Genomic DNA, 27,091 nt, shown 5'->3' with positions numbered 1-27,091 from the left:
CACCCAAAGGAGCCACACTGCAAAATGGCCTTCTCTCCAAGGTGAGTGCCTGCGTCTACACTGGTGGGAGAACGCGAGGGTCCAACTTGAGGTCCACTCCCACACGGCATCCAGCAGCAGCGAGGCCCTCTCCTGCCCCAGGTTGCTTTAAATCACTGAAAATCTTAGCAGCAAACCTAACAAGTCACTTTTTTCCCCCAATAGCATAAAGGAGTAAACTGAGAAAGACCTGGGGTGGGAAGGTCAGGCTAGGAGCCGGGAGCAGGGGGCAGACTGGGTGGCACCTCTGTCTCCCTGTCGGCACTAGTTTCTTCTATAAAATGGAAGAGCGATGGTTTCTTTCTCACCCCCTCTGCCAGGACTGAAGTTAGAACAAGACAAGGGGAGCTAAAACTCTCTAGCACCTAGTAGGTGCTTGGGGGTGGGGGTGTGTGTGAACAATTTATTTTCTTAACTCCGCCTAAGTAACTGTTACAATGACATAAGAGCCAAAATTATTTATTAACAAAGAAAACTTGTTTAATAAAATCAAGGTTATTTAACTTGTGCCATTTATATCTTACCTGCCCAAATGTGATTCCTCAGCCACTTGCAGATGGGGCCTGTGCCTTTCAGGGAATAGGGAAGCTTTCTATGCACTGCGAGGTGACAGGGGGCAGGGGTCCAGATGTGAGTAAGGCAGACCCTGTGCTCCCAGGACTTGCAGCTGAAGGGGAAGACCAGCCTCAGTAAGTAGGTCACCGTAACAAAGAGGCTGGGGCAGTGGGTGCTTACAGCCCCTGTCACCCCAGAGCTGGGGATGAGGATGGACGAGGGTAGGCCTGGGGGGCACCTGCACGAGAGGAGGCGGGGAAAAGAGTCTGAAGACAGGCCAGGTCACGGATTACCCAAGTGAGACTTGAACCTGAGGGAGGCTGGGCAGCAGAGTGACCAGTCAGATGTGCACTGTGGAAAGATGGAGCTGGCCTGAGTGAGGGGACACCTGTCTGAAGACAAGGTGCTCAGCAGGTACAGAGCTGTGCACACGTGGGAGTGGGGAGCCAAAGGTGGTCTGCCAGGCTGGCTCAGGGAGCCCTGGGGTAGGTAGGCCACTCACCTCAAGAAGGGGCACTGGGGGGGGAGCAGCTCTAGGGGGATGAGACCCAGGGTCAGGTGGTCTCTGGCCATACAGGCAGGTTGGTCCATGGCCTGGCCACAGCCCAGGGCAGTGAGAGATGCTCACTGCCGTTGCCAGGGAGTCAACGCGCTCAGCTCTTCTAATGAGACACCACCTCCGTGTGTGACCCAGAACCTCCCTCCCACCTGGGATGGTTCTTCACACTCTTTCCTTCTCCCCAAGCTGGGAAACCACACTGGGGAAAGAAACCTTAGAAATCCTGTGTTGACTAGAGACATACAAGGAGAAGCTGCAGAGGTGACAGGGTCCTGTGGTGGGCTAGAGCCCACCCATGGGCTGGGAGGGGACGCTGCCAGGGACTTGGAATGTAAGTCTGCTCTCCCTCAGGGCTCACTTTTCTTGTGTATCTTTTATAAGCTCTTAAGGAAATATGCACATCAAAAGCAGAGCTTGGAGATATTAAAAATTAAAAACCCTGCTTAAATTACAATTCAATTTTTGTAGTGAACTCGCAGTCTGGCAAGACTGCTGAAGTGACACTGGGTGACACAGTTGGCCCCGCTTCAGGGGCACAGTGCTTGCCCTGCTCCAGCTTTTCTCCAGATCCACACTGATTTAGAAATAATGCTTTCAAATTACCTTCAATAACCTTATTACAGAGCCAGCTGTGCGTATGAACACTTATCAATGCGTCCCTGTGCATTAAGAGAAAATGTATGTCATACAAACAGTCTAAATATATAATACTGAGATGGGAAAAAACAAACCCTCTAGTTAAATTGCTTTGCTGTAATCAAAGATTAATCACTGTGTGAGAGTGCATGTGTGAGTGTGTGCGCGCCCTCTCTTTTTCTCCAGGGTTCATTTCTGGCTTTGGGCAAACCTGCCCATCCCTTACCAAGCCACACTCTCCACCAGGCAGCTCACACCGCTCTTCTGATGGTGGAATTAATTTTCCCAGATTCCTGAGAGTTGGAGGAGCTAAGTGGTGGTCTTAAATGTTGTTTTCTTTCTGAGTCTTGTAGGCCTGTAGCTCAGAAACACTCCTTTCCCCCAGGTGCGTGATGGGCAGCAGGCTTGGAAGTGTCCATCTGTGCCTGTCCCTTCTCGACAATGCTGCCAGTCAGCCTGGTGTGCGGGTGGTGACGTTTGGGCTGTGATGGAATGTTCCTTTGAGAATCCATGGCTGCCCGCAGCCAGTGGCGTGGAGGGCTGCTCTCTGCCTTGCACCCGATGCGCAGGTGACTAAACTCATCTGGCCCCACAAGGGCCTGGGGCCACGCCGAGTGGGACCAAGTGACATTTTCGTTATATGAGATGGTATTAGAAAAGCCATTAAGGTACATTATTTTACACATCCTCCTAATCTCTCCACACTGCTTTACTTAATTTGTGATGAAATTGTTGAGAAAGGGTACTTAATGTAGGACAGTCAGTAAAAGTAATTTATCATCTTCCCGCTTCAGTGCTCACGTTATCAGAGAACTCATTTTCTGCATTCATCATGCAATCAGCCTATTATTTGCATATTAATCAGGCAGTGGACCATGAAAGAACTGCATCCCAGCCAAATGCTGCACTATCTCAGGAGAAACACTCGGTAATTATCATACATCAGTGTTATGATGTGGTAATTGATTAGAACATCTCTCTGCTGCCCCCGGGGAGTCCCTCTGCTAACCCAGCTCCAGGCACTCTGGACAGATTTTTCTTTTACTGCAAAAAATCAGAGTAACCACTGCTGTTCTCTCAGAGTGCTATTTCTGTGGAGTATTGATCCTCTTTTCCAAATTCATAAGGTATTTTAAGCCATGCGAAACAAAACCGACTGTAACTCAGGAATGAGAAGGTCTGATAGTGACTTGGGAATGTCCCTCTGGGCCCCTGTCCCCTCTCTCCTCAGCATTTTGGGTTCAGAGGTGCTGCTTCGGCTTCCATAAACATTTCCTTATCAAATAAAATGTTGCAACTTCAGTCCCTCCTAATTGCAAAGCTGGTACAAAGGCAGTTGGGCTGATTTAGGTGCCAAATGACAAGACTAATTTTGGCCTTCCTGTAAAGGACAAACCCGACCTCTGCCAATTCAGACTCTGGCTATATTTAGGAGCCCAGTTCCAAAGGGAAGAGCAAAATATGAAATCAAGATGAAGCCAGTGATGGAGGCTTCCTGGCTGGCTCCTGTGCTATGCAGGGCAGTGCCAGCAGGGACTCCCCTCCTTCCTCCAGCTGACCATGGCCCACAAGTCAGTCTGTGTGGGGCTGGGGTTGGGGCACTGGCCGGGGAGGCCGTGATAGCTGTAGGTGGGGCTGCCTTGCAGCGAGGAAAGGACCTCAGGCCCACTGTGTATATGTTTGTTGAATTTGGACTGGAAGGGATTTCGAGAAAGCATAGACCCTCCATCCTACGCAAGATGGAGTATCACTTGTCCACGGCCAAACTTCATAAACTCAAGTCCAACTCCACCACTGACTTGTCGATCATCCCTCCCCTTCCCCTGCCTAGGTCACTGGTGAAACATACAGGACAGATCCCAAGGTAACCAAGGTGTCTGTTTTTCTGCCAATTGTTTGTTTTGTCATGGATTTTTTGTTTTTATATTTGTCTATTTATAATCTGAAGCCAATTTTGTCCCTTGTTTTGAAGTGTGGGCTTGCTTTTTCTCTGAGTGTGGTTCTAGGGACCTAGGGACCAGGTCCTTAGAGTCCTGGCACTTGCTCCTGCAGACACCTCTGCCAACACACATCAGTTCTGTCATTTTATTCCCATACCTTTCTAAAATCACCTGAGGATTTCTAGGCATTTAAGCTTCATTCCTTCTCTGGAACTGAACCACTGAAAACTGAAGTCCTCACTTGCCCCTATGACCTACTTTAGCCTCTTGTACTGAATGCCCAGTGTGCTGTAAATTCTGTTTTCAAAGGAAAGCCTCATGGGGAGAAAAAGGAGTCGTGTCTGTCCACAGGCCTGGCTGTGCCTGCCGGGCCTTCTCCAAAAAGGGAGGTAGGGAGTGCCAGGATGGAGGGTGCAGGCAGAGCCACCAAAAGAATGACAACAGTTGTGTTATCACTCACCCTTGCCAACAGCCATCCCAGATGGCCTGGTTCCATGCTAGTTTGCCCCAAAGCCCTGAGTGATGACCTGTAGTCTTACTCTTGAAGCTCAAGATTTTCTGTCCACTTTAAGAAATGGTTGATGGACAGGTAACTTCCAAAAATGGAATGGCATTTCATAGAAACCAAGAGTCTGGAATGCCACACACAGGTCGTCCCTCAGCAGACCAATGGTGTCACCAATGCCTGGCAATATCTGCACTTGACGATCTCCACCAAAGAGGTCAGCAAGTGACTGGACTTCTGTTTTAAAGCCAGATGTCTAATGTTTCGTGTGTGCGTGTCTATTATTCTACAGTGTTCTGTGCACACACAAAACAATGTGTAATAGTAGTGGCGACAGAAAAGCAAGCATTTAAATAGCACTAACACTGTGCCAGCCTTGCTGTTCTGGAAGCTCTTATACATGAACATATTTAAACTTCTCTACAGCCTAGGAGGTAGGTACTTTATTTTTCCCATTTTATAGAAGAAACTGAGGCATAGAGAGGTTAAGTGACTTGCACAAAGTCACACAGTCACTAAGTGGCAGAGACAGGACAGGCCCTTGGCAGCTGGGTCTGAGCCCACTGCGCTGCATACGGGCTCATGGGTGGTCACTACAGGATAGTTTCTTATGTTTTGCTGTTAAAAATCAATCTCAAATCTCTTAATAGTGGTTGGTTAAATAAAATTAGTACAGCCAGGTATAGGAATTCCCTATAGCTGCGAAAAGAGGGGAAAATTCTTCACATACTGATGGAGGAATGTTCCAGGATGCATTCTAAGTGAGAAAAGCAAGGTACATGTGGGGGGAGGAGAGGATAGGTATATACATACATAATGGGTGTGGTGTGCACTGTCTGGGGGATGGACACACTTGAAACTCTGACTCAGGTGGGGCAAAGACAATATATGTAACCTAAACATTTGTACCCCTGTAATATGCTGAAAAAAAAAAAAGCACAGGGCCTTGGAGTCCCGCATAGCCTCGATCTGTGGAATAAACATCTAGCTGCATTGACTGTCCTAAAGGACATGTGAAAAGCTGGGACAGGAGCCCCCTGGGGGGGGAGGTGACTGATTTCTTAAAAGGAGTGTAACCCTTTTAAAGACTGCATTTTGTAACCATGGTGCATTTACTTACTCAAAAAACCCTACAAATCATATATATTTTTAAAAAACCAGTCAACTAAATCTGTGACCCTGGGCTACTACTTCTGCACTCTCTGGTGAGGGACAGTGACAAATCCTGCTCTAGGAACAGAGACTCTCAGGGCTGAGTTTGCCGGAGTGGTCTTTCCCAGGGCATGGCGAGTGACAGTGCCAGGAGCTGGGGCTCCAGGATGCTTGGGGGGCGAGGGAAGCCTGTGTAGGGCACTTTCCTCACTTGATGATGACGTTTGTTGCTTTGGAACAAAACATCAAGTGGGCTGTGGCGCTTGGTGGCTGGCTGCCCCAGGATGCCTGTTTGGGACCTGCAGATGCAATGTCCTCTGAGCTGGGACAGGCCTTGCTGCGCCAGGAGTAAAAGGCCCTCCATGCACCCTCTGTTCTCCTGCATTAACATGGCAGGGATGTGTTTTCAGGATCACAATCCACAAATGTTTGGAGGGGCTTGGAGAGCTGAAAGAACAGGGCCCACGTGGTGATGACAGGATGTTCCATTGAGGTCATGGCAGTCATCCTGACAAGTCACATGTTGAGGGAACTTCTAAACAGCGTGTCCTCATTCCCTGTGGCTTTCAGGGGCCAACCACAGACCCACCTGGCCTTCCCTCTGCACAGCCTGCCTCAGGTCTCTCTGGAAGGGTTAGGGGTGGCACGAACACATCCCTTTCTGCCTTAGCTCAGCTGAAGTAAGGCTGAAATATTTGAATAGATGTTGATTAGAGGTAACTTCACAGAGCACGGTTTCCGTACCTGAGTCCATCTTGGTGGGCCTTGGGGAGCTTCCTAACCCATGGGGGCTCCACCCAGGTCCCTGGCTGGCTCTGGGATGGACATTCCTTGGGTCCGAAGCCTCCTCACCCCTGCCCTGTGGGCTCTGGGCTGTCTGTAGCCCTCCAACTAATGCCTGTAGGTTCTCTGAGTCCCACAGGCCCCACCCTGTGGCCCCAGACAACTCCTGCTCTGTCTGGCTTGCCTGGGGTACACTCAGCAGCAGCTGAGGCTATGTCTGGGTATTCCTGGTGGTCCCTGCTCTCCGTGCACTGGGACTATGTAGCCCCCACCCCACCTGCTCTATGGTCATGAGAGAGCTCTTTCCCCTGCTCATGAACTTGTGGCCCCTCTTGTCCTTGCTTCTTAGATGATGGTGTCTTCCCTGAACTCCAGACACCCTCCCTGGCCTTCATCCTGTGAGCTCCTCAGATGTGAGAACCGCAGCCCATGGGGGAGGGGTGCTTGGAGCTGATGGGGCAGGTGGAATACCCGAGGCCAACACAGCTGGGGGTGGGGCTCCTGCAAGAGCTGGGAGCCCCTGTTCTGTCTTGCCAGTCTACCAGCTTCTTCTTACTTGAGCCTTAAGGCAGTGACATCAACAGTATTCTACACAGAGAGGTTCTTCCATCACCTACTTTCCTAAAAAGAAAGAGGCCTCCGAATCAGGGGCTTCTAATGTTTCCTCCTCCTTCGAAGGCTCCATACAGGCCACCATCTTCCCTGTCTCTGAACCTGTGCACCTGCAGCGTTCTGCTCCCCACCCGTTGCCCTCCTCAGCTCCCTCAGTGACAGGGGTCTCCCGCAGCCCAAGCCCACACACGCCAGACGACAGCTGCCAGGAAGGCAGGCTGCGTCTGAATCCAGACACCTGCCTTTTCTGACATCCTAGTGGAGAATTCCTTTACTGTGCCACTCTTGATAAAATTAAAATGTCCTAATGCAGTCTACAACCAAGAGAGAAGGAAACCACACTGACAGTCAGGGGTGGCACAGAGGGCTGAAATCCTGGGCCAGGTGACTCACAGCGGCCACCTGCTCAGGAAAGGGGGCTTTCTAGTCCATGTTTCTCTTTGTTTTTGATCTGTTGTCTATGGCTACTTGTAAATCAGTTACATACAAATCTTTTCAGTTACTCTAACAAATGTTGAAATGATTCTGTTTGAAGAGAACCAATAGGTACTTTCACTGATTTATTGCAGTGAAAAAGAAAAAAAAGAAAATGAAATTGAGGCTAAGGCACTGAATGAAGAGTTCTGCCTGCTTTTTAGACTTTAGTGCTATGAAAATTTTGGGGGCGGTCCCATTGGCCCCTCCTTTCCCTGTTAACATGTTATCCAAATGCGCCACACCCTGACCGTTGTCACTGACGTAGGGGAGCTTATTCAAAGACACTGAATCCTATCGCAGAGTTCAAAGCACTAGAACCTGGACATAGTTTCCTGGCTGTCTGGTGGGCACTAAGTGAATTGCCGTGATGCACATTAATTAAAAAGGAGGGCGCTGTGGCTCACGCCTGTAATCCTAGCTCTTGGGAGGCCGAGGCGGGCGGATTGCTCAAGGTCAGGAGTTCAAAACCAGCCTGAGCAAGAGCGAGACCCCGTCTCTACTATAAATAGAAAGAAATTAATTGGCCAACTGATATATATAAAAAATTAGCCGGGCATGGTGGCGCATGCCTGTAGTCCCAGCTGCCCGGGAGGCTGAGGCAGAAGGATCACTCGAGCCCAGGAGTTTGAGGTTGCTGTGAGCTAGGCTGACGCCATGGCACTCACTCTAGCCTGGGCAACAAAGCGAGACTCTGTCTCAAAAAAAAAAAAAAAAAAAAAAAAAGGAATCAGGCCCCGTCCACGATGGGGGGGCTGTGGCCACGGGGACCTCCCAGTTGTGTGAGGCCATGGACGGCCCGCAGCCCCGTCGGACCACCCACGCTAGAGACAGACCATAGCAGCTGTCCTCTCACAGAGGCAGCTGGTACTGTGCTGACGGAGAACAGCGGCCTGCACCGTGGAATTCTCCATGGGCCGAGAAGGCTTGGAACCCACAATTCCTGACTCATACCACACTGGGGAAAAGCTGGATATTTTATGGTTAATCTGAGGGGATTGGGCCACCCTTCTGCTTGTACAGCTCGCCACAACACACCAGAAGCCAGCGTGAAAGCGGAATAGTGGGAGCTTGTTAGCTCCAGCAAAAAATGCTCCCATATTAAATAGGCACCAGGCTGCGGGTGCTGGGCGGCTCTTCTGTTCGTTCTCTGTATTGTACGATCATGTCATTTCCAGGATAACCTCTTTCATTTCCCTTTTCCTCTCCCCTGGGACAAAGAGCTTAATCACTCCAAGGAAGTATGAAGATAAAATGAAAAGGAATGAAAAAGGAATGAAAAAGAAAAAATAGATGATCCAGTGGTTTACTAGGTCACGTCTATCCACCTGTGTACTGCCACCTACACATACATACCTTCGTTGTCCCTCAAGGTTAAAAAAACCTGCCAGCCGATAAGCAGACCACACTCTGAGAAAACACGTCTTAACGGGCTCCCCCTGCTCTCTAGGGGCTCTGCTACTGCAAAGCAGCAGTGTGGGGCCGGGAGTGATGGATGATGCCGGGAATGACAGACAGACAACAAGGAGACGCAGAATCGATCCCCAGGGACCACCTGCAACGGCATCTTCAAATGCAGTTTTCCCAGATAGATCACAGATGACCCTGGTTAGAACCATTCACCCCCACCCCTCACCAAGGCACTGAGAGTTTTTAAAGAAGTCAACACAAAAATGTTCCTAGAAAATTAAGACTTATCAGGAAATATATTAAAAGGTATCTGATTTAAAGATTAGTCCTTTAAAAACCTCTTTTCTTAAAAAAATAGTTACTTATATGACTGGTGTGGAAACTAGTGCTTACCTTACTCTTTACTGAAGCCTCAACAGCTTCCAAGAAAAAGCCACAGGTCACTAGTGACACTGGTGGTTAAAAGTGGCATCAAGTTTCCTTCATGCCCAAGGCTGTCACCTCAGTGTTCCCAAAGGAACATTTAGGGGTGGTTATATACACCAAAAGGAAAAAGGAGAGATTGCAACTGAGTTTCTCTAGTTTCTCTCTCCTCATTGTAAAACTATCAGCAAGTCTGACATATAAACCACTAAAGCAAATGGCGGCACCAAGGGACGACGGAGCTGGGCAGGAGGAGGCAGCCAGGGATCTGCAGCGAGGAAAAAGGATCCTGGGTCAGCGTCTTGCTGCTCAGGTTGAGGAGGCCACCCTAGCACATTGGCACCTGATCGCCATGGTAACCACACACACAGCCGCCTCATTCGGCCCCCACCACCTCTGGTGTGAGATAGCAGCCCTCACTTAAGGGCTGCAACTGGCCGAGGGGACAGAAAGCCTTCCGAAGTCCCTGTCCAGCTGAGAGGGAGACCAGGCCAGCTCAGAGGCCAGATTCTCAGATACTGAGCATTTCTCACAGTATTCAGGAACGAACCAAGCCAGGTGTACAGTTACCTGCCTGCAGCCATCTGGATCTACCATGCTGAGCTGCTTTAGGCAGAGAGTAGATGGGGCCACCACCGAGGACATAGCATCTTTCTCCATCTAGGGGCCACTTGGGAAGGATTCTGTGGTAGCCATGGTGACAGCAGGAATCAGAATCCTGTGGCAATCTTAGGAACAGAGGGCTCATCCCTCTGCCAGCAGGGTGAACACTGCTGAAAAGCTCCCCCAGAGACACTGTCAGGGAGATTCCAGAATCTCCTATAGTCATTCATCCCAAGGATTTATCCCACAAATCTTTTCAGCTGCTCAAACAAGGGTTAGAATAATTGTCTGGAGAGCACCTACAGTTACTTTTACTGACTTATTCTTATAAAAGAGAAAAAAATAAAATCAAATCTAGGCTAAGGCGCTGAATGAAGAGTTTTACCTGATGGTGGGGGGCCTTTCTTACTTTTAGAAAATAATTCTAATTTTCCAATCTAAATTCCATATACTGAAAGCATAGCTACTTTAATTTTTAGAAACCCTTTTGAAAAGATAACTGATGATAAAGACATTTCAAACAAGGAAAACTACCACCATAATCTTGCCATCATATGATAATCTTGCTTTTAATCTTGACAAGTACCTTCCAGTCTTTCTGGCCCAGAGAAACATTTCTGCTCAGCTGTTACCATGATGTACAAAATTTTTTAATTTTATTACAATATAAGAAATATTTTTCCATTATTCTCCAAGGTCACCATAATTATTGCTTCTACCAGGGGCTTCCCTGTGGCTGACAGACCACAGGAGTTTGGGGTAAGTGACCTGTGCTCAACCTCCTCCTGTACTGGGGTGAGCAGGGAGAGGCCCACCTGCCACCTTTCTTAAATACCACTGGCAAGTTCTACCATGTTCGGTCTTCTCCCGGGGCTCACTGCCTGTTTCTCTCTCCCTTCTCCAATCTGCAGACTACCCAAGAGTTTTAAGTGACTTTATTCTATAAAGTAATTTGATATTTTACAAATATCATTGACATTCCTCTTAGAAGCCCAGTGTGTTTTTCCTACGTTGGAAATGTGACTATCTTACGAATGTTCCAGCACAGTGGCGACAATCTACTGTAATAAAAAGTGAAAAGCCGTCCTTTAAGGATTTGTTCTGACAAGTAGGTGGTTCTGGCGTTGATCATAACAGACCTGGCCTCCAGCGAGACTTCCTGTTTTATTTAGGAAAAAGGGGTTTTGATCTAGAAAATGTTAGTCTCATTCTGCCAAGTCTAGTCTTGCCTCAGAGGGGGCAGCAAATACTCTCAGGGGTTTAAGGGAGGCCAACTTTCCATAAGGGCAGGAGGCAAGGCTAATTTTCATGCAAATGTCCGCAAAACTCTAGCACAGCTACGCCCATTGTTTGCCCTGGAGTATTTTGAACGCAAGCCAGTGCAGGGTAAGTTCTCTGGTGCTTGCTCACTAAATTGGCCAACCCAGGAATGAAGTGATCCTTCTTCAGATGGACGCTCTGCTCCATCTAGATGTCTAGCCAAGAAGACCTGCGGTGCAGGTGAGACACACCTTTCTGCCCTCTGCTTTGGTCAAAATCAAATCAGAACACTGAAAACATGCAAAGATCTCCACCAGGAACTTTGATGCCACTGCCGCGCTCTGGCTGCATCTGCGCGTGGGCTGGGCTCCTGCAGCAGCAGCCACCGCCGCTGCCAGCCAGCTGTTCCCCGAGTTACACATGTTTCCCCTCGTAAAGCTTCCAGCAAGCTGGCGGGCTTTGTGCTCCTCACTTAGCTTTGTTTGTGTTTTCAATGAATCAATGGGATATGGAGACTAAGCAACATGTTTAGAAAAATAGAGAAAGGAAGAAAGAGGAACGGCTCATCATGCTGGCGGCTCCTAAAAGCTGGGTGAGAAAAACTGTGCTACAATTATGGGCGTAGGGCATGGGGAGCCCAGGAGCCACAGCCAAGGTCAGCCTCAGTGGGCTCAGGCTGTGTTCAGGCAGCATGGCCCGGAGGCCTGGCAGCAGAGAGGACAGGTCCAGTCAGAGGCCTCCGGGACCTCCAAGATCTCCAGGCTCTCAAATGCTGACGGGGGTACCTGAACTTCTCAGCCTGCACCACACCCCCGGCCCAGCCTGCACCCAGGGTCCATTTCCAGCCTCGGCCACTGTCCTGGGCGTCCTCAGCTCACCATCCACTTATACCTGAGCTGTTCCTGGGGCCTTCCTGGCCACATCCTTCATGCTGCCCCACCCAGCACCTGCCTCAGGCTCCGACCTCCCCCATCCTCCTGCCTGGAGGCCTCCTGGATGGACCAGAGTCCCCCTGACATGACCGCACTGGGAGAGCAACATGTGCCCGTACCTGTCGCTTCCTATTAGACCATGAGCCCCTGAGCACCGTATTTGTCACTGACTTAGACCCCAGCCTCGCCCCAGGCTGCCTGGAAACTAACAGGCCGCAGCAGGACTAGAATGAGTGCAGAAACATTATAAGAGCCTCTTACGTGGCTGTCCACGCACTCTCCAGTAGAAAACGGGACCTCGAGGGACCCACTTTGCCAAGAGGACACTGTATTTTCAGCTCATCAAACCCAGAATGAGGGGTCCCCCTTTGAGTCTCCCCGGGATGGACCAGAGGACAGGAAAACATAAAATATATTTATATTTCATATAAAGCCAAGAGAAATCAGCTGGTTACCTGAGCTCACACAGCCCTGCGGCAGGGGGTCCTGTAGCGATGTCACAGAGTGCAGGACTAAAGAAAAAGAAGGGGAACGATTAGAGGAGGAAACAAAGCCCCAGATTTAAATCTTCCTAACTGAGCAGCATCGGCCGAGGGAGGCCCCGACTCCTCACGGGGAGGGGCTGGCACGGGGGCCGCAGGCCTGCACTGCGCGCTGTGACCGAGCCAGGCCCCAGGCTGGGAGCAGGTGGAAGCCAGCGCCCGATCCTTTTCACGTCTGTGCCTCTGGCTGATTTTCCTTCCTGACTCCCTGATTTAGCTACTTGACTTTTACCTATATTTATGTATAAATAGCATTTTCTTAATTGGTAACTCATTTTCTGCTGCTTATAAAATTAGTCAGGCATAATCTTCTCTCTCCTAAAAACTAAAGTCAGTCCCATGGCAACAGGTTGTGGAGGAAGGGGGCAGCTGTCTTCCTCCCTGCACCAGCCAATAGGGGAGGGTGGCTGGGCACCTCCCTGAGCAGAGTCCCCTCCTCCCTCCCTGTGGTGGCCCAGGCGGGGCTGCCATGGTCAGGACCTTCTAAGGTGGTGGCCAGCTCCTCCACAGATCCTTCTTTCCCCAGCCCTGCTCCCGGGCCGGGCTGCCGTTACCTGGCCCTTGCTGCTGCCCTTGAACGGGCAGGACACCCTGGCCCAGCTCGCCGTTCAGCCAGAGCTGCATCCGGATGAAGGGTTCTCGGCCTTTCTGGGTCAACTTGCTCCATGGCTTCGGCCGGGATAGCATGTCGCTGACACTGCCCTGGGACAAGCCCAGCACCTGCAGTGGCAACCAAAGACACATGGCTGTCAGTGCCCAGGTATCAGTGTATGCCACAGAATGCTTCAGTGATGCACACAGGCCGTGTGGAGGCCTGGCAGAGGTGACGACACCCAGGAGAGCTTCTAGGGCTGACATCTGAGCACAGACCCACAGCCTGGGGCTGGTGACAGCTTGGGGTGGAGAAATAAGCTTTCCAAGATTACTGGTGGGCTGAGTCCTTGGCACAGGAGGAGTGTTGGGTGAGCCATGGCTATGGCTGCAGCTTTCAGCTCCCAAGGAGGGGAGGGGTTTGCATCCTTGGGTCTCAGTCCTGTCAAGGCTGCAGGGCTGTCATCCTGATGGCCTGAGGAGGAAGGCTGTGGAACACCTTGCTCTTTGCCTGGTGGCACCAGTAAAGGCTGAGGTGCTGGGCCAAGAACCCCTCCAGAGGCAGGGGCAGTAGGTGCCAGGGGGACGTGGGAAGCCAGTCTCCTTTGCTGACACTGAGCCAGGATGGCATTTAGAAAGATTTGCTCCCTGTGATCACATCCTGCTCACAGGTGAGGGCCCAGAGGTGAGCTGGTGGGACGGGGCAGGTGGTCTGGGAGTGACATTCAGCTGCAGACGATCGACAAGTTGCGCGTACACACCCGAGTTTTCTTACGCTCACATATGGCCATACATATGTATAGGCACAAACACCCCCCACGAGACACAGATGCAGCCCAGAGATATTTAGGGGCTGCATCCGATCACTCTTTTGAAAAGTTCTCAAGTTCCAGAATAAACTGCACTCATGGGCCAAACAAGTTCAACGCTATTAAGTCTCTGCTAAATTTAAGGCATGAGCACAAATGTCTATTTAAATGTTCTCAAATGATATTTTTACAACACTGAACTAGAAATTTCAAGGGACTTTAAATGCTCATCCTCAGTTCTATTCACCCCCATCACCTTTTGCAAAATCAGGACAACGAGTTCACAATCAAGTATTGTGAGGATTCAGAGCGCGGTGTAGCGCAAACACCGAAGGCAGGACAGCGCCAGGCGGGAGGGACGGTCTGTGTGGGCCCCCGCTGACCCAGCCACATACTCCTCAGGAAGGTGCCTTTTAGGGCAAGAGGGTGCTTCCAATTATGCTTAGCAACCGATTACTTAATCTAAAAGGATGCATACGGGGCACTGTGTTTATTTTAGATTTTATAGGGATGGCTAATCCCCACCATGCAGAGTCTCAGTTACCAGGAAAGTGCACCAAGAACAGAAAGCGTCAAAAGCTCATGCAAGAAAGATTACACTTTCCTGAGCCATGGAAGGCCAACATGGAAACAAGGGCAGACGTGCCTGGGCTGCCATGAGCTGCATGTTCCCCAGGCAGGTCGCGTCACCTCTCTGGCCAGATGACACCCAAGGCAGTCTGAGTTATAGAGAAAGGCACAGTTACGCTTCACAGAGCTTTTCCTAGCAAGTCCCTTTTGAGTTTCTGCATGGTGGCCCCTCTACGTGATCAGATCAGATGGTTTTTGGCTAAAACAGTCTGCCTGAGAGGTGCCTCTTAGCTCCACTTGGCAGTGGAGGCTGGACTTGATTCAGTCACCTGCCAGTTTAGGGCAAGTAGTGAATGTCCCTGAGCCTTAGCATCCTTCTCTGTGTCAAATGGCAATTTTACCATCCACCCCGCAGCGTGGCTGAGAGCTCGAAAGGGCAGCATAGGGGTGAGCTTGGCCACAGTGGGTTAGCAAATCGATCAGGGAGCGGGAACACTCACTGGCTGGCCTCCCCGGAAGCTGGGGAGTAGATGACACCTTATGCTCTTGGGTAATTAATGTGGGTGATAACCACATGCTCCAGGATAGATACTCTGTCCTAAGCAATGAGGAGGGACAGGAGCACCCAAATCAAACCCCTACCTTTTCCCCGAAGATCCTTTGGCAGATGCCGTTCTTGGCCAGCTTCTCTTTGACCTGCCGGGTGAGCTCGATGGTGTCCACCTCCTGGTACATGTAGACCTCATACTGCTCAGGGGTCAGTGGGGGCACCGAGGGCTTGGTGGGCTTCGACATGGGGACGATCGGGGAGGAAGGCAGAGGGCTGTTCTGGGGCGTCTCGCTGCGGCTGGCTCCGGTCAGACTCAGCTCCGAGCTTTGGGAGTACGGGGACTCGGCGTTGGGCCACTCCTTCCAGTACTCTGCCGACGAGGGTCCCTGGAGCTGGCTGCGCTCGGGCCGTGGCTGGCTGCTGCTGACCTTGTCTTTCGTGCTGCTGGCTTCTTCGACCTTGGCTTCTTCAGGAGCAGCTGTGTTTCTCCTCTCTGGCTGCACCGTGCTCCACCAGTGGTCCTTCCACGCCCCGCTGCGGCCCACCTCGTTCTTCACGTGTCTCAGAACTCCTTGTGCAGACTCGGCAGCTCCCTGGGGGTCCAGCCCGGGTGCGTCCTGGGCCTCCTTTTTGAGGGCCGGGGGGTTCGGCAGAGCAGAGGCGCTGGCCTCGGGAGCTGCGGGGGCCTTCTTCAGGGAGAGGGCGAGGGGAGAGTAGCTGGGAACGGTGGACATGGGCGAGGAGGACAGCAGCTTGGGGGTCAGGATGGCGATGTCAGTCTGGGACAGCGGTGCTTGTTTTAAGGCGGGGTCGAGGGCGGCCTGCTGGGCCTCCATCTCGCGGCGGGCTTGCTGCAGGATGGAGCGGATGGCGTCGTCGGAGTTCCCGCTGCTGGACGCGGAGGAAGGCTGGGCCGGCTCCGCTGCAGGAGGCAAACACGGGTGAGACTGTGCTGGAACCACCCTCGTCGGCTGGGGACGTGCTTCTCCCAGTCCAGCTTCCTTCCCCCTGGCCTCCCACAAAATGTGGGTTATTTGGGAGAACCACACTGCAGCATTTTCCCAACATTTCCTCCAGTCAAAGAAACATTCATCTTGTCTGGGCGAGAGGACAGAGGACTACTGCTACCGCCCAAGGGTCTGATGTCCCCTGGCACATGCCAGCCAAGAGGGTGACAAAGGGGAAGCGTGAAGATGCTCCCTGACACACCCTCCTGGCTCCCTTCTGAGAACTTTAAACTTCATGTCAATTCTCCTGTGCTATAGTCCAGAATCCTAGTGGTTCTGTCAAAGTTTAGAAGCTAATTGCAACATGAGACTGGAGTCTCCTGATGATAACTGGCCATGTGTGGGCTGGCTCCGAGTCTCTGCTGTGGCATGACCAGCAGCAGGAGCCTCCCCGACGGGAAGAGGGAAGAGCCACAGTGAGGTTCAAGGGAGTCCCTGGCCCTGGACTCCAGGATCTGTTGGCTTAGGAAGTCACAAGAATCGCTGGGCCTCGGTATTCCTGTCTGTACAGTGGGAGGGTAATGGACCACATCGCTGGCCCTTAGCTATTAAAATGCACATGGCTAGGCCAGGCCCCTCACTGTATCTGACTGAGGAGAAGGGGGGCTGGCCCAGCATTTGCATCTGTCACCAGTTCCTGGGTGACTATGGAGAGTGGCCCTGGCTGAATGCCCCTTTGGATGCCCCAGCTCTGATCTGACATTTTAGGAGTCGATGGCCTTCCTGGCTCTGTCCCTTGTTGCCCAAATCATACGTCTTCACAGCCAGGAGAGGAAAGCATATAAACTGGCTCTTCATGTGCTTTAAATGATGCCCCCAAATGCCTAAAATAACAGCAACAATCTATAATCTTCTCAGTGCCTTCCTACTTGACAGAGGGCCCTCTTTCCTCTAGCTCATACGCCCTGTGGCGTCCTTGGGTGCAGGCAGTGCCACCACTACTTTGCAGATGAAGGAACCAAGGCTCAGGGAGGCGATAGGCAACGAAGGGAGTCAGACCTCGGAGCAGGTCTTTCCATTCTCAATTCCTGCTGGGCCGCCTGCTAAGGCCTCTGTTTGTTTAGACACCTGGGGGCAGTGCTGGCTTAAACCTCAATTCTGCCTAACAAGGGCAAGAACTGCGCCAGACTGAAAACTCCATCCACCGCCAGTCTTGAGGTCCCACAAGGACTAGTGCTGACTACCCTGGGGCCTTCAGAAGGAGGCATATGGCGGCAGAAGGGAAAGTACAGGGACCAGAGTTGGGAGGCTGGGCCTTCTACCCAGTGACTAACATTTAATGAGTTTGGGCAAATTATTTTAACTCTGAGGCTGAGTTGGATAATCAGGAATAACAGGATAATAAAACCCATCTTCCAGGTTATGAGGACTCCATTGCAGCAGAGTGAGACAGGTGAAAATGACCAGCCCAGGCGTGGGAACCAGAAAGGAGCACTGAGCTCCCCAGCCCCTCACTGAACAAGGCACATAGGAGGTGGAAGAAGAATGAGTGACCAGGGCGGTGACCAGCTGGTGGCTTATGCTTGGCTGTCATGGCTGCCAGGCCAGGCAGATGCCCGTGGCCAGGTCTGTGGTGTGGGGCTCTGTGGAACAGGGGCATCATGGGTACAGGGCAGGCATGTATCTGCCGAACCCCAGGAAGAGAACCCAGACAACTGGCTTCTCCTGCAGAGAGTCCGAGTCTGCGGCGCAGTGCTCCTCTCAGGCAATCAGAGCTCAGACAGAGAGAGGCAGAAACGTGGGAGTTCTTTCCTCTTAAAAAATGCAGCTGGCAGGGAGCGTGGAGCCCCGACTCCAGAGGCGGGCTGCAGAGGTGGGAGCCTAACCACTAACGCTGCCCGTTCCTCGCTAGCAACATTTGAGTTCGCACAGCAGCTGTTAAGAATTTATTTTCTGCCTGTTCTTTTTCAGTTGCGTTTGGTCAAGTATGATAACAGCCAAATAATGGAAGCCTGTATTTCATTTAAGAAAGGATATTTGATACAAACTACTCGGTAGTTTAAGTTCAGTTAAGGAGATTCCAAGGGAGAGGTACGATCTTCAGTCAGTGCTAGGGAATGACATTGTAAGAATGGTAACTGTTAGCAAAACTACAAATCACACAGACCTGCTCCTCTCTGTGTGCGACTTTTTGCTTGAAAACAAAACCTTCACTATGGCTTTAAAAAGAAGAAAGTTAATTACTGCTGACCTGAACACTCATGACAATTCTTTTAATTAAGTTTGGACGACAGAGGTTGAGGAAACAGAAGCCATACCAGTTTTCTGCACTTGGAGCTCCCTCTTGGCTTGTTCTAGGATGGACTTGATTGCTTCGTCAGAGCCGGTGTCTGAGGCTCGGATGCGGGTGGTGATGTTACCTGCAGGGAGAAGTCACGGCAATGACATCGAACCCAAACCTTGAATGAAAATCAGTGCTGCACAAAGATGTCATTCTGATAAAGAGCCCTGAGCCAAGGCTGGTGATGGTGAGGAGGCAGGTGTGGCCTCCCCATGGCCTGTACTGGCTGTGCCGACACTGGGCAGGAGGGGCTTCCTGCTGCATCTGCCTTATAGTAACTGTTACTGTGCCAGTGAGAGAAGCTCTCACATTTACCCGACCTGGACACTGCCCGTAGGTTAGTACCAGGGAGAACAAATCATTTCACCCAGGATAAAAAAAGATGAAAGATCAAAAGGCATTGTTTTTCATGAGCTACTTAAAAGCAACTCTGACAAAGAGTCTGGCCTGGGACTCTGTTCAGCTCTGCCCAGTTACTGGAGGCTGGCAGCCCACACAGGGCAATCGGGAAAGGAGGGCCAAGGGTGAGGATGATCGCCTGTCAATACTTTGCATGTACAAGGTGAAGAGGCACAGGCTTAAAAGTTCTGAATCTACTATCACATAATGTCTTTTTAAAATTTATGCATGAGGAAAGAGGCTTGTAGAAATTCCTAAAGGATAGGAATTCACTCTTACGGTCACACGGTGATGCTTTGCAGAGCAGCCCCATGTGTGGATGCAAGGAAGCTACCACGGCCTGGGGCTGGCCCCAGCTCTTCCTGGAAGCCGTCCAGGTATTTTAATTTTTCACTACCTTACTAAATATGAACCACCACAGCAAACCATTTAAAAACAAGTATACCACCGGGAGAAAGCCCCATTAAAGATGCAACTCCAAGGAGTGCAGTGGGAGTTGGCTTGCCAAGCCCCCCAGGAGAACTGACTGGATTTGGAATTTGTCCACTCCGAAGGACCCTGAACATACTTGAGAGTTAAAAGTACGAGGAAGCAGCAGTATCTGATTTGACTCGGTCACCTGATTTTTCTCAGAGCAACAACTCTTCTTTCACCTGCTTCTGAGAAAATGGGAAGAGTGTAATTGGAATCTGAAGGGGGTTGGATTTGGACTTTAGGGATGTATCTTAGTGATACCTGTTCGTGCCTTGTCTGCACTCGGGAGAGTGCGGGCAGCTCAGTGGGGAGGGGCTGGGTGAACTTGAACCCGTGCCTTGTTTTATACTTACTAGCTCTGTTTTTCCATCAGGTTCCAGGCCAGAATCACACTGTACAGTTTTAACCCAAATACACAGCTAAGGACATGCTGCTTCCTAGGTTACTGACTGCAAAGAAAAACACCTGCCTGCAACATACCTTCAGACCCACTTCTTCGTTTCGGTACTTCCTGAAATAGTCTGTTCAGGCTCTGGCCTGGATTCTCTGTTGAAAAACAAGTGTGGTAAGAACAAAACAATCAGGGGAATGGTGGTGTTGACGATATGGGCTGTGTGACATGAAATCTGAGCTGCCTGTTGCTAAAGAAAGGGCTCAGGGCTTCCTATGCAACTTGGCAGTTACTAGAAACTTTAGAGAGGCCCTTCCCTGGCTGACCAGCCCGCGCGGGCCATGGCTCTACTGCAGGAGGAGATCGGATAGACCTAAGGAGCGGCCCAGGGCAGCAACGCTGAGAGGGTGCGAGGGAGGGAGAACTGCCTCGAAGCAAATCACCCGCCAGCCCCCAGCTCCCATTAATCATCTGGAGACATTCAATCTCGGTTAACATCACCGTGAAACGCCCCGTGTTCTTGGTGCAAATTGATGCTGTTCAAAACATCTCCTTTCTCCATTTGAGTCTAAATTTCAGGGTGTTTCAAATGTGTCTGCTAAAATGACCTCTCTATATCCCTGTTGATTTAGCAGACTGATCCCTTGTTCTTAAAGAGGGAAGGAAATCTTTAAATTATGAACGTGACTGATGTTTTATCTTTTTATGGAGGGTGGAGTAGGAAAGGTGTTTGAATAAAACTTGCATGTAGTTTGCTCAAGCCAGGCCCATTTTGCTCATAATGCTAAACGAATCACTGATGGAACATAAATGTTGTAGGTAAGGTGACCACAGGACGCACCCTCTTCTGTGGGTGGAGGGAAGGGGGGAAAACGTGTCTGGGATATGCTCCCCACAGAGCACCAGCTCTGCGTGAGGATGGAGCCCAGTCGATGCTGCTGCCATGGGCTGTGTGGGATCTCTTCCCAGCTGGAGGCCAGCACCCAAGGCCACCTGGCCCCACAGACACTAAACATGCCAGGATGTTGTGCATCATGTAATTCCCTCCAATTTGATACATGGTATTATTATTAAAACACTGAGTTGCCTAAGTGCTGAGTGTTTCAAAAGCCAGATCTCCTGTATCTAACAGCCTTAGCTCATGCCGGTCCACCCTTGAGCTCTGGACAAGATAGGACTAGAGAGAATTTTACCTGATGTGATGTACAAATGTTTTAATCACACGCACACACACAGACATAGATACACACAACTCTGTGACGGGCTCACGTGCTGGCACCGGCCCACGCCAGTCTCTCACCTCTTTGTCTGCCTTGGATGCTGCGGAGAGCCAGGATGTTCTGCTCGTCGGAGAGGAACTGCTTCATCTTGTGAAATGGCTCCTTGCCGCGAACAGTCAGTTTATTCCATGGCTTGGGCCGGGCCAGAATCTCGCTCACGGACCCTTGAGACAGTCCCAAGACGTAATGTCCAAAAATGCGCTGTCCGATATTGTGCTTGATCAGCTGCTCTTTGACCTGCCGGGCGATTTCTGCAGTGTCCATCTCCTCGCCCTCGGAGACGCTCCCAGCACTTTCTGACTGGCTGGGGGACGGGGCCATGCCATTTACATCTGGGCTTTGTTGTAATGGACTTTGGGAAGATATGGAGTTTGTGCTGTATGGACCTGTTGAAAAAATCATGCTTGTGCTTCCTGCTTCCTGCATGGCCTTGGAGTAGAAGGACTGCATTAGCTGTCGCTGGAGGAGAGAGTTTAGTGCAAATTTTCCTGTAGAAGCCAGGGGTAGGCTGGGGCTTGCCAGGGATGAGCTGAAAAAGTCTTGACTTAACCCCGCTGGTGAGAACTGGTGTGTACCGTTAGTATTGGAAGCCTGCTCCCCCGTGTTGCGGGGCAACTGAGGAGGAGGGGAGGCCGGCAAAGGTCCAGGGCGCCGACTCTCAGGCTGGTCTTTCCCTTTTCTCCTGGCTGACCCTACAAGGAAGGGCAAACAGAATGCATTATGGGGGATTCCAAAGGGAAAAAAAACCAAGACCAAAATGCAAAGTTTGCTCCACAAAAGGGAAAAAAAAAGTGCAGATTTTACAAGGGCCAATGAGGTGTGTTGGTTTGTTTTTCGATTGAATTTGTAAGTCAGCCAAACAAGGCCCCCCAACACAAGCAACATGCATTCATGTTTGCGCCTTTCTTGTACGTTGCAGCCTGGAGAATCCCCTAGACATAGATTCAAACTCCTAATGTGGCAAGGAGCCGGTAACACACACAGGGAAGAGTCGACAGGTCGCATCGGGCCTGGCATGGGGCCTCTGGCCTTCGCGCTATTACCAGAAGGGCCCGCCTGAGGAGCAGCAAACACTGACATGTTAGGACCAATGGGTTCGCTCACACCTCTTGCTCTGAGTCCACTCGATCGGAGGCGCGCACATTTTAAGAATGCAATATCATCGAAGCCCGAGACACCTTTAAACGGTTTACCAGCTGCCAAAACCAGAAGCACAGTCAGTGACGCCACCATTTTGGGATGAGCAAAGAAAGGCTAAGGATGGGGGACGCATCCCCAAGGAAAACCTGACAAAGGAAGAAAAGCTCCACTGAGCCCAGAGGGGCAGGGGCTAGCCCCCTAAGCAGCCCCTGGAAACACCACCAGACAGAGGCCCAGCACGCATGTGCCCCAGGCCTACGTGCAGCACAACCAGACACAGATCAGAACAGCCAACGTCCTCTGCTGGTCCCTCCTAGGGTCTCCAGCCACACTGCCCCTAACTGACCTCCGCAGACGTTCTGCGGCTCACGAATCTCGGAGTCCGGCTTTAAGCAGGGGTGGGGAGGGGAGGGAGAGTGGTGAGGAGGAGGAGACCCAACACTCGTTAGTCAAGGTTCTCGTCAACCGGCGATGCTCCCGCCATGCGTCAGCCCAGACTCACGGTTCACCTTCCTCTTCCTCGAGCCCTGGAAGCGAACCAAGCACCGCGCGAGGCCTGGCCAACCTACCGCTCAGGTCGCTGTTGGAGATGCGCAGTGCGGCGTTCTCGGACTGCAGCGAGCGGTTCTTCTCCAGCAGCAGCACCTCCAGGGGCTTGGCCGCGTCCTAGACGGGGCAGAGTGGGGCTCACCGCGGGGCCCACCGTGGAGCGGCCACCCACCGCCCCTGTACTCTGTGCTTGCCCACCTTCCCTCGCAGCTCTGCATCTGACTCCGACAGGGACAGATTTCCCCCACGTATGTTTAACACATACGTGGACAACATTCACGTGCCTTTTAAAAAGTATTAATTTCAGCTGAAGTCTTTTCTCTCTTCTGCTTAGACCTGCATTGCTTCTCTAGACAGTTAATCACTCTCTAATCTATCCTCAAACTCAAGCAGTCGAAACCTGTGTCTCATCTGGCAGCAGGACCAGCTGCTGGCCACAGCTCTGTGTCAGGAAGTGACTGTAGCAGTAACCCTTCTCTTTCTGCTAGCCACGGAGGTGTGTGCTGCCTTCTGGTTGCCAGGAGTGAGATGCCACATGTGACATAAATTCTAGCTGGCCACCAGATGACCCTGCACCTGTGTCATCCTGCCCCTGGGGCTTCTCCTCTGAAGTGGCACGTGAAGTTCCTAAGCCAGTCCTTTTCTGGCTATTCCTCAACACGGTCTGAAATTGTATTTTTATCCACGTTCTTAGTATCTGCCCAAGTGAGATCACAGTTTCACTTGAATGGAGTTACCAATTTGGAAAATGCTAACTTTTCTCTTTTTGCCTCTTTTTAGTTAAAGATAATTTGCTTTAACTTGGTTAAATGTTCTTGATGAGTAACTCGTCAGCTGTAAACAAGAGGCCTCAAATGAATATCGAGACAGAGAAGCACGCCTGCCCACGGGACCAACGGTGACCAGCACTGCTGACGCCGAAAGTAAAGTGAGACCGTGTACCTGTGTCCCAGCTCCCTCAGACGGTGCAAACTCCATGGACTTCAGAATACTGAAAGAGCAAGACAGAGTGGTTACCTTCTGCTTATACCTTTGCTAACAGCCACTTTAATAAACATTAACATCACAATTTCCTGCTCTCCAGGAACTGAGGAACTGACAACTTTAACAACTTCCCTGGCAATAATATAATTTGATAACGTCTCTAGAATAACTATTCAACTAGCAGTTGGCTGGCAAAAGTTTCTTGCCCAGCATGTAAATCATTCCATATGGAATCACACCAGGTCTGTTCAGAGTATAATTTTAAAGTTTAATACAGACATAACATTGTTGCAAAAGGAATGTATTTGTAAAGCTTAAAGGGAACGAAAAAGTTGTAAGAAGGAAGCTAGAGAGAGAGGAACTCATCGGCCCTGTGCTTGCTTGGTAACTTGCACCCACCAGGGACCAGGGGAACTGGGCAGAGAGTGACGTCCCACATGTAGATGGCTCAAAAGTGCAGTGGGCAGACCCTCTCTGCAGCCCCAGGCTGGGGAAGGAGCACAAAGACCAGGGAGTGGCAAGACAAGATGATTTCTCAGTCCTTCTTGTTATTAAAAGGGGCTGTGCCCTGATCACTAGAGTCTCTGGACTATCTCAACAAGTCCAAGATCTGAGCAAGTCCACATCCCCAGAACTGTTTTTCAAGTTCCTTTTGCTGTGGATGCTCCTTCCTTTCTGTGAGTCTATGTGGCCCTCAGGAGCTGCAAGTGTTCCTTTTAAATACAGAGTGGAGCATAGCAAGACTCAGAAGGGTTGGCTGCACGGTGCCAGCTGCACCTTCCCTGCCTTCCTGCAGCCACGACTTCAGCATCTGTCCTGTGAGCTCCATGGAGTGTCATCAAGACACCATGATGCGTAAAGATGCCATTACAGGCAAAGGGCCCAGAGCCCCAGGAGGTCGCTGTGCTGGGTAAACTCAGGAACTGACCTCCCATTGTTTATCTGTGGTTGCATCTTTGCAGGGGTCCTCACAACATAAACTAACAAATATAGCAACAAAGAGGAGCTACTGTGGGTAAAACATAACTTTACGGTTGCTGTTGAAAGTAAAGACATGTCTGTACCCCTTCACATCAGACAGGAGAGATGTGATGAGCCATCTGGACAAACTTGTCTTCTTAGTGGGCTTCACTGATGTTTGCTACTATACTCTTGCCCCTTGTTTGATATGTATTATACTAAAAACATAAGTGTCTCCTCAATTATTCAACAAATCTTCACCAAAGGCCTGGGACGTGCCTGGCCCCAGGAGGAGCAGAACCACTCCTGACCCTCATCCCATGAAACCCACAGGCCACCACAGGTCACAGATGAACATCCAGATGGTCTGCAGAAAGAAAACCTGCTGGGGACCCTTGGCAGGGGGATCTCCTTGTGCTGGAGGACCCTACTACAGCACAGCCTGTCAGGGGCAGAGGGGGAGGATGTGGAGATGGGATAGGGAGGGGACATGGCTATGTGTCCCAGAGGACACTTGGTTCACTGGGAAGTGGGAAGCCAGGAACACATTCTTCTTTAAGAAATTGTCTCGCTACATTGCCCAGGCTAGAGACAAACTTGTGGGCTCAAGTGATCCTCCTGCCTTGGCCTCCCAAGCGGCTGGGGCTGCACGTGCGTATCACCACACCTGGCTTTCAGGAACACATTTTGGCAGGAAAGCCACCTGAGTGGAGCTTTGAGATGTCTGTGTGGGGGCCTAGCGCTGTGTACAGATGCAACAGAGGGGCCGGCAGGAATGTGGGCAGCAGGGGGCTGAGTGCCAGCCTGCAGCACAGCAGATGACAGATAGGAGGTAACAGACAGGTGCAGGTTGTAGGCTAGAGCTCAGAAGCCCTGGCTCCTGTGGAAAGAGGTGAGCCTGGTGGAGGAGGAAGAGAAGGACAGAGGATGATGACCAAGCCCTAGGACAGGAGGGAGGGGCTGGGCGAAGGCCTTCACAGTGCAGTTTCTCTGGCTCAAGACTAGAAGGCCTTGTTTCTTTTGCTTTCTTTCTTTTTTTTTGAAGGGGGTAGAAGAGGGAAAGACTGGGAGAGGGGAGGCAGGAATAGAAGGTCAACCAGATAAAAATAAGTCGCAGAGGCTGGAACTACCAGTCAGGGTTGGGGTCCATCCGTGGAGGTGCTGGCAGAGGCTGCAGCCAGAGGAGGGTGGGGAGAGAGCGCCCTGGCAAGGGAGGTCATGGCCAAGAGGAGGCTGAGAAGTTCAAAGAAGCCATCCAGGGAGCTTTGTCAGCAGGCAGCAGACCCGAGAGAACAGAATTAAGAATACAAAAGAACACCAAGGCCAGTGGGTATCGGCTTGTCTTAAAAGGAGAAACTGAAAATATCAGCAAGTGAGAAAGTGACTGATGGAACAGCAGGAGCAGCAGGAAGGAGGGGAGCTGGGGTCTTGGTGTAAGGGTCACCTAGAGAGACGGGGGTAGAGCTTAAGACCAGAGGAGGGAGTCCAGGCAAAGGGGGAGCCATGTGCCCATTCTGGGGCTGACTGTGGGCTCCAGGTTGGGGAGGGGCTGTCGAGTATGGAGCACGATGGACTTGGGGACAGGTAGGAACCAGGATGGAGGAGAAGGCAGAGGTAGGAGGGCCAGGCTGGAGGCTAGGGCCCAAGAAGGGAACCTCCAAGCCGGAGAACTTCAGGTCAGCCCCACAGCTGGGACAGGCTTTCAGCTGTGGCCCCCAACAAGGGGAACGGAGGGTAGGAGGCGGCAGCGGTGCACGCTTTCAATCACAAAATGTCTCCCTCCTCTGCTCTGCTTCTGTTTGGGGAATTTATGGCTGAAAACAAGCTATTTTATCATTTTTGTAAAGGCAATGGTTCTGTGCATATTGGAATATTTTAAATGCACAAAGTTTTATAAAAATGTCCAAAGAATTCAGGGACAGTGTCGGATAGCCTGGGACTCCGTGTAGTGGCAGAGCGCAGGCTGAATTTACATGCCTCTGCCAAGACTGAGTGCAAGGGGCCGAGGCTGCCCTGTCGCCAGTTGGCATTTGGTAGCAGATGGCCCTGATGAACCCCAGCTTGTGAGGGCCACAGGCGTCTCCGTACTTACTTCAGCTCTTTCTTCACCTCTTCATAGTCAGCCTGGCCTTTGAGTTTTTCTTCCAGTTGCTGAAAACAGAGAGGAATTTTATTAGTGGCCATGTCTGACAACAGGACTTCACTGACTACATTCGCTGCAGAACACACAGCCAGCCCTGAGAGGGGATGGCAGCTCGGGCAAGTGGAAGTCGGCGATGTCGGGCCACCTCTCCTTCTGCCTGCTCCGGCCTGGCCAGTGTGAGTGCGTGCACGTGCGTGCGTGCACACACAGCAACACAAGGTTATGACACAGAACTTAATAAAAGAGAAGGAAAAAGCTTTACGGAGGTGGAAAACAGATGAGGAAAAGCCCACTTGGTATGGTATGCCGTGGAACAGCAGACAGAGGAAGAGCAGCTCTCCTGGAGTTTAAAAGCAGCGTATAGTTTTTCACAAGTATGTTAGGCTAACTGACTCATACAGCTGGTTGTCAACACCTTCAGTGAGGCCCCTAATGGGAGATGCGCAAGCCCACTGTTGAGCAAGGGCTTTGCACAGGCCTCAGGAAATGCACATTTGCATTCCTAAACCCCGGATTGTTGGAATTTTTGGGATGGAGG

At 51.0% G+C, this 27,091-nt stretch overlaps 1 protein-coding gene across 11 annotated transcripts in view; it reads right to left on the bottom strand.

Annotated features, from left to right (window-relative positions):
• Positions 1-27,091, bottom strand: part of CUX1 (cut like homeobox 1) — a 362,228-nt gene that overhangs the window by 49,117 nt on the left and 286,020 nt on the right. For 4 of the 11 annotated variants that reach the window (XM_012758889.3, XM_012758886.3, XM_012758885.3 and 1 more), the window contains exons 12-20: positions 26,503-26,561; positions 23,409-23,457; positions 22,487-22,583; positions 20,798-21,469; positions 19,587-19,652; positions 18,211-18,312; positions 15,038-15,867; positions 12,980-13,145; positions 12,339-12,395 (exon numbers count right to left, since the gene is read on the bottom strand). In XM_012758889.3, the coding sequence (XP_012614343.1) occupies positions 12,339-12,395; positions 12,980-13,145; positions 15,038-15,867; positions 18,211-18,312; positions 19,587-19,652; positions 20,798-21,469; positions 22,487-22,583; positions 23,409-23,457; positions 26,503-26,561 (2,098 nt within the window). The remainder of the gene's footprint in view (positions 1-12,338; positions 12,396-12,979; positions 13,146-15,037; positions 15,868-18,210; positions 18,313-19,586; positions 19,653-20,797; positions 21,470-22,486; positions 22,584-23,408; positions 23,458-26,502; positions 26,562-27,091) is intronic. The other 7 variants (XM_012758897.3, XM_012758896.3, XM_012758894.3 and 4 more) reach the window with 3 other exon arrangements.

This window comes from Microcebus murinus, chromosome 19, assembly GCF_040939455.1.
Source record: "Microcebus murinus isolate Inina chromosome 19, M.murinus_Inina_mat1.0, whole genome shotgun sequence".
Classification (NCBI taxonomy): domain Eukaryota; kingdom Metazoa; phylum Chordata; class Mammalia; order Primates; family Cheirogaleidae; genus Microcebus; species Microcebus murinus.
This window is presented reverse-complemented; position numbering and strand designations above follow the sequence as displayed.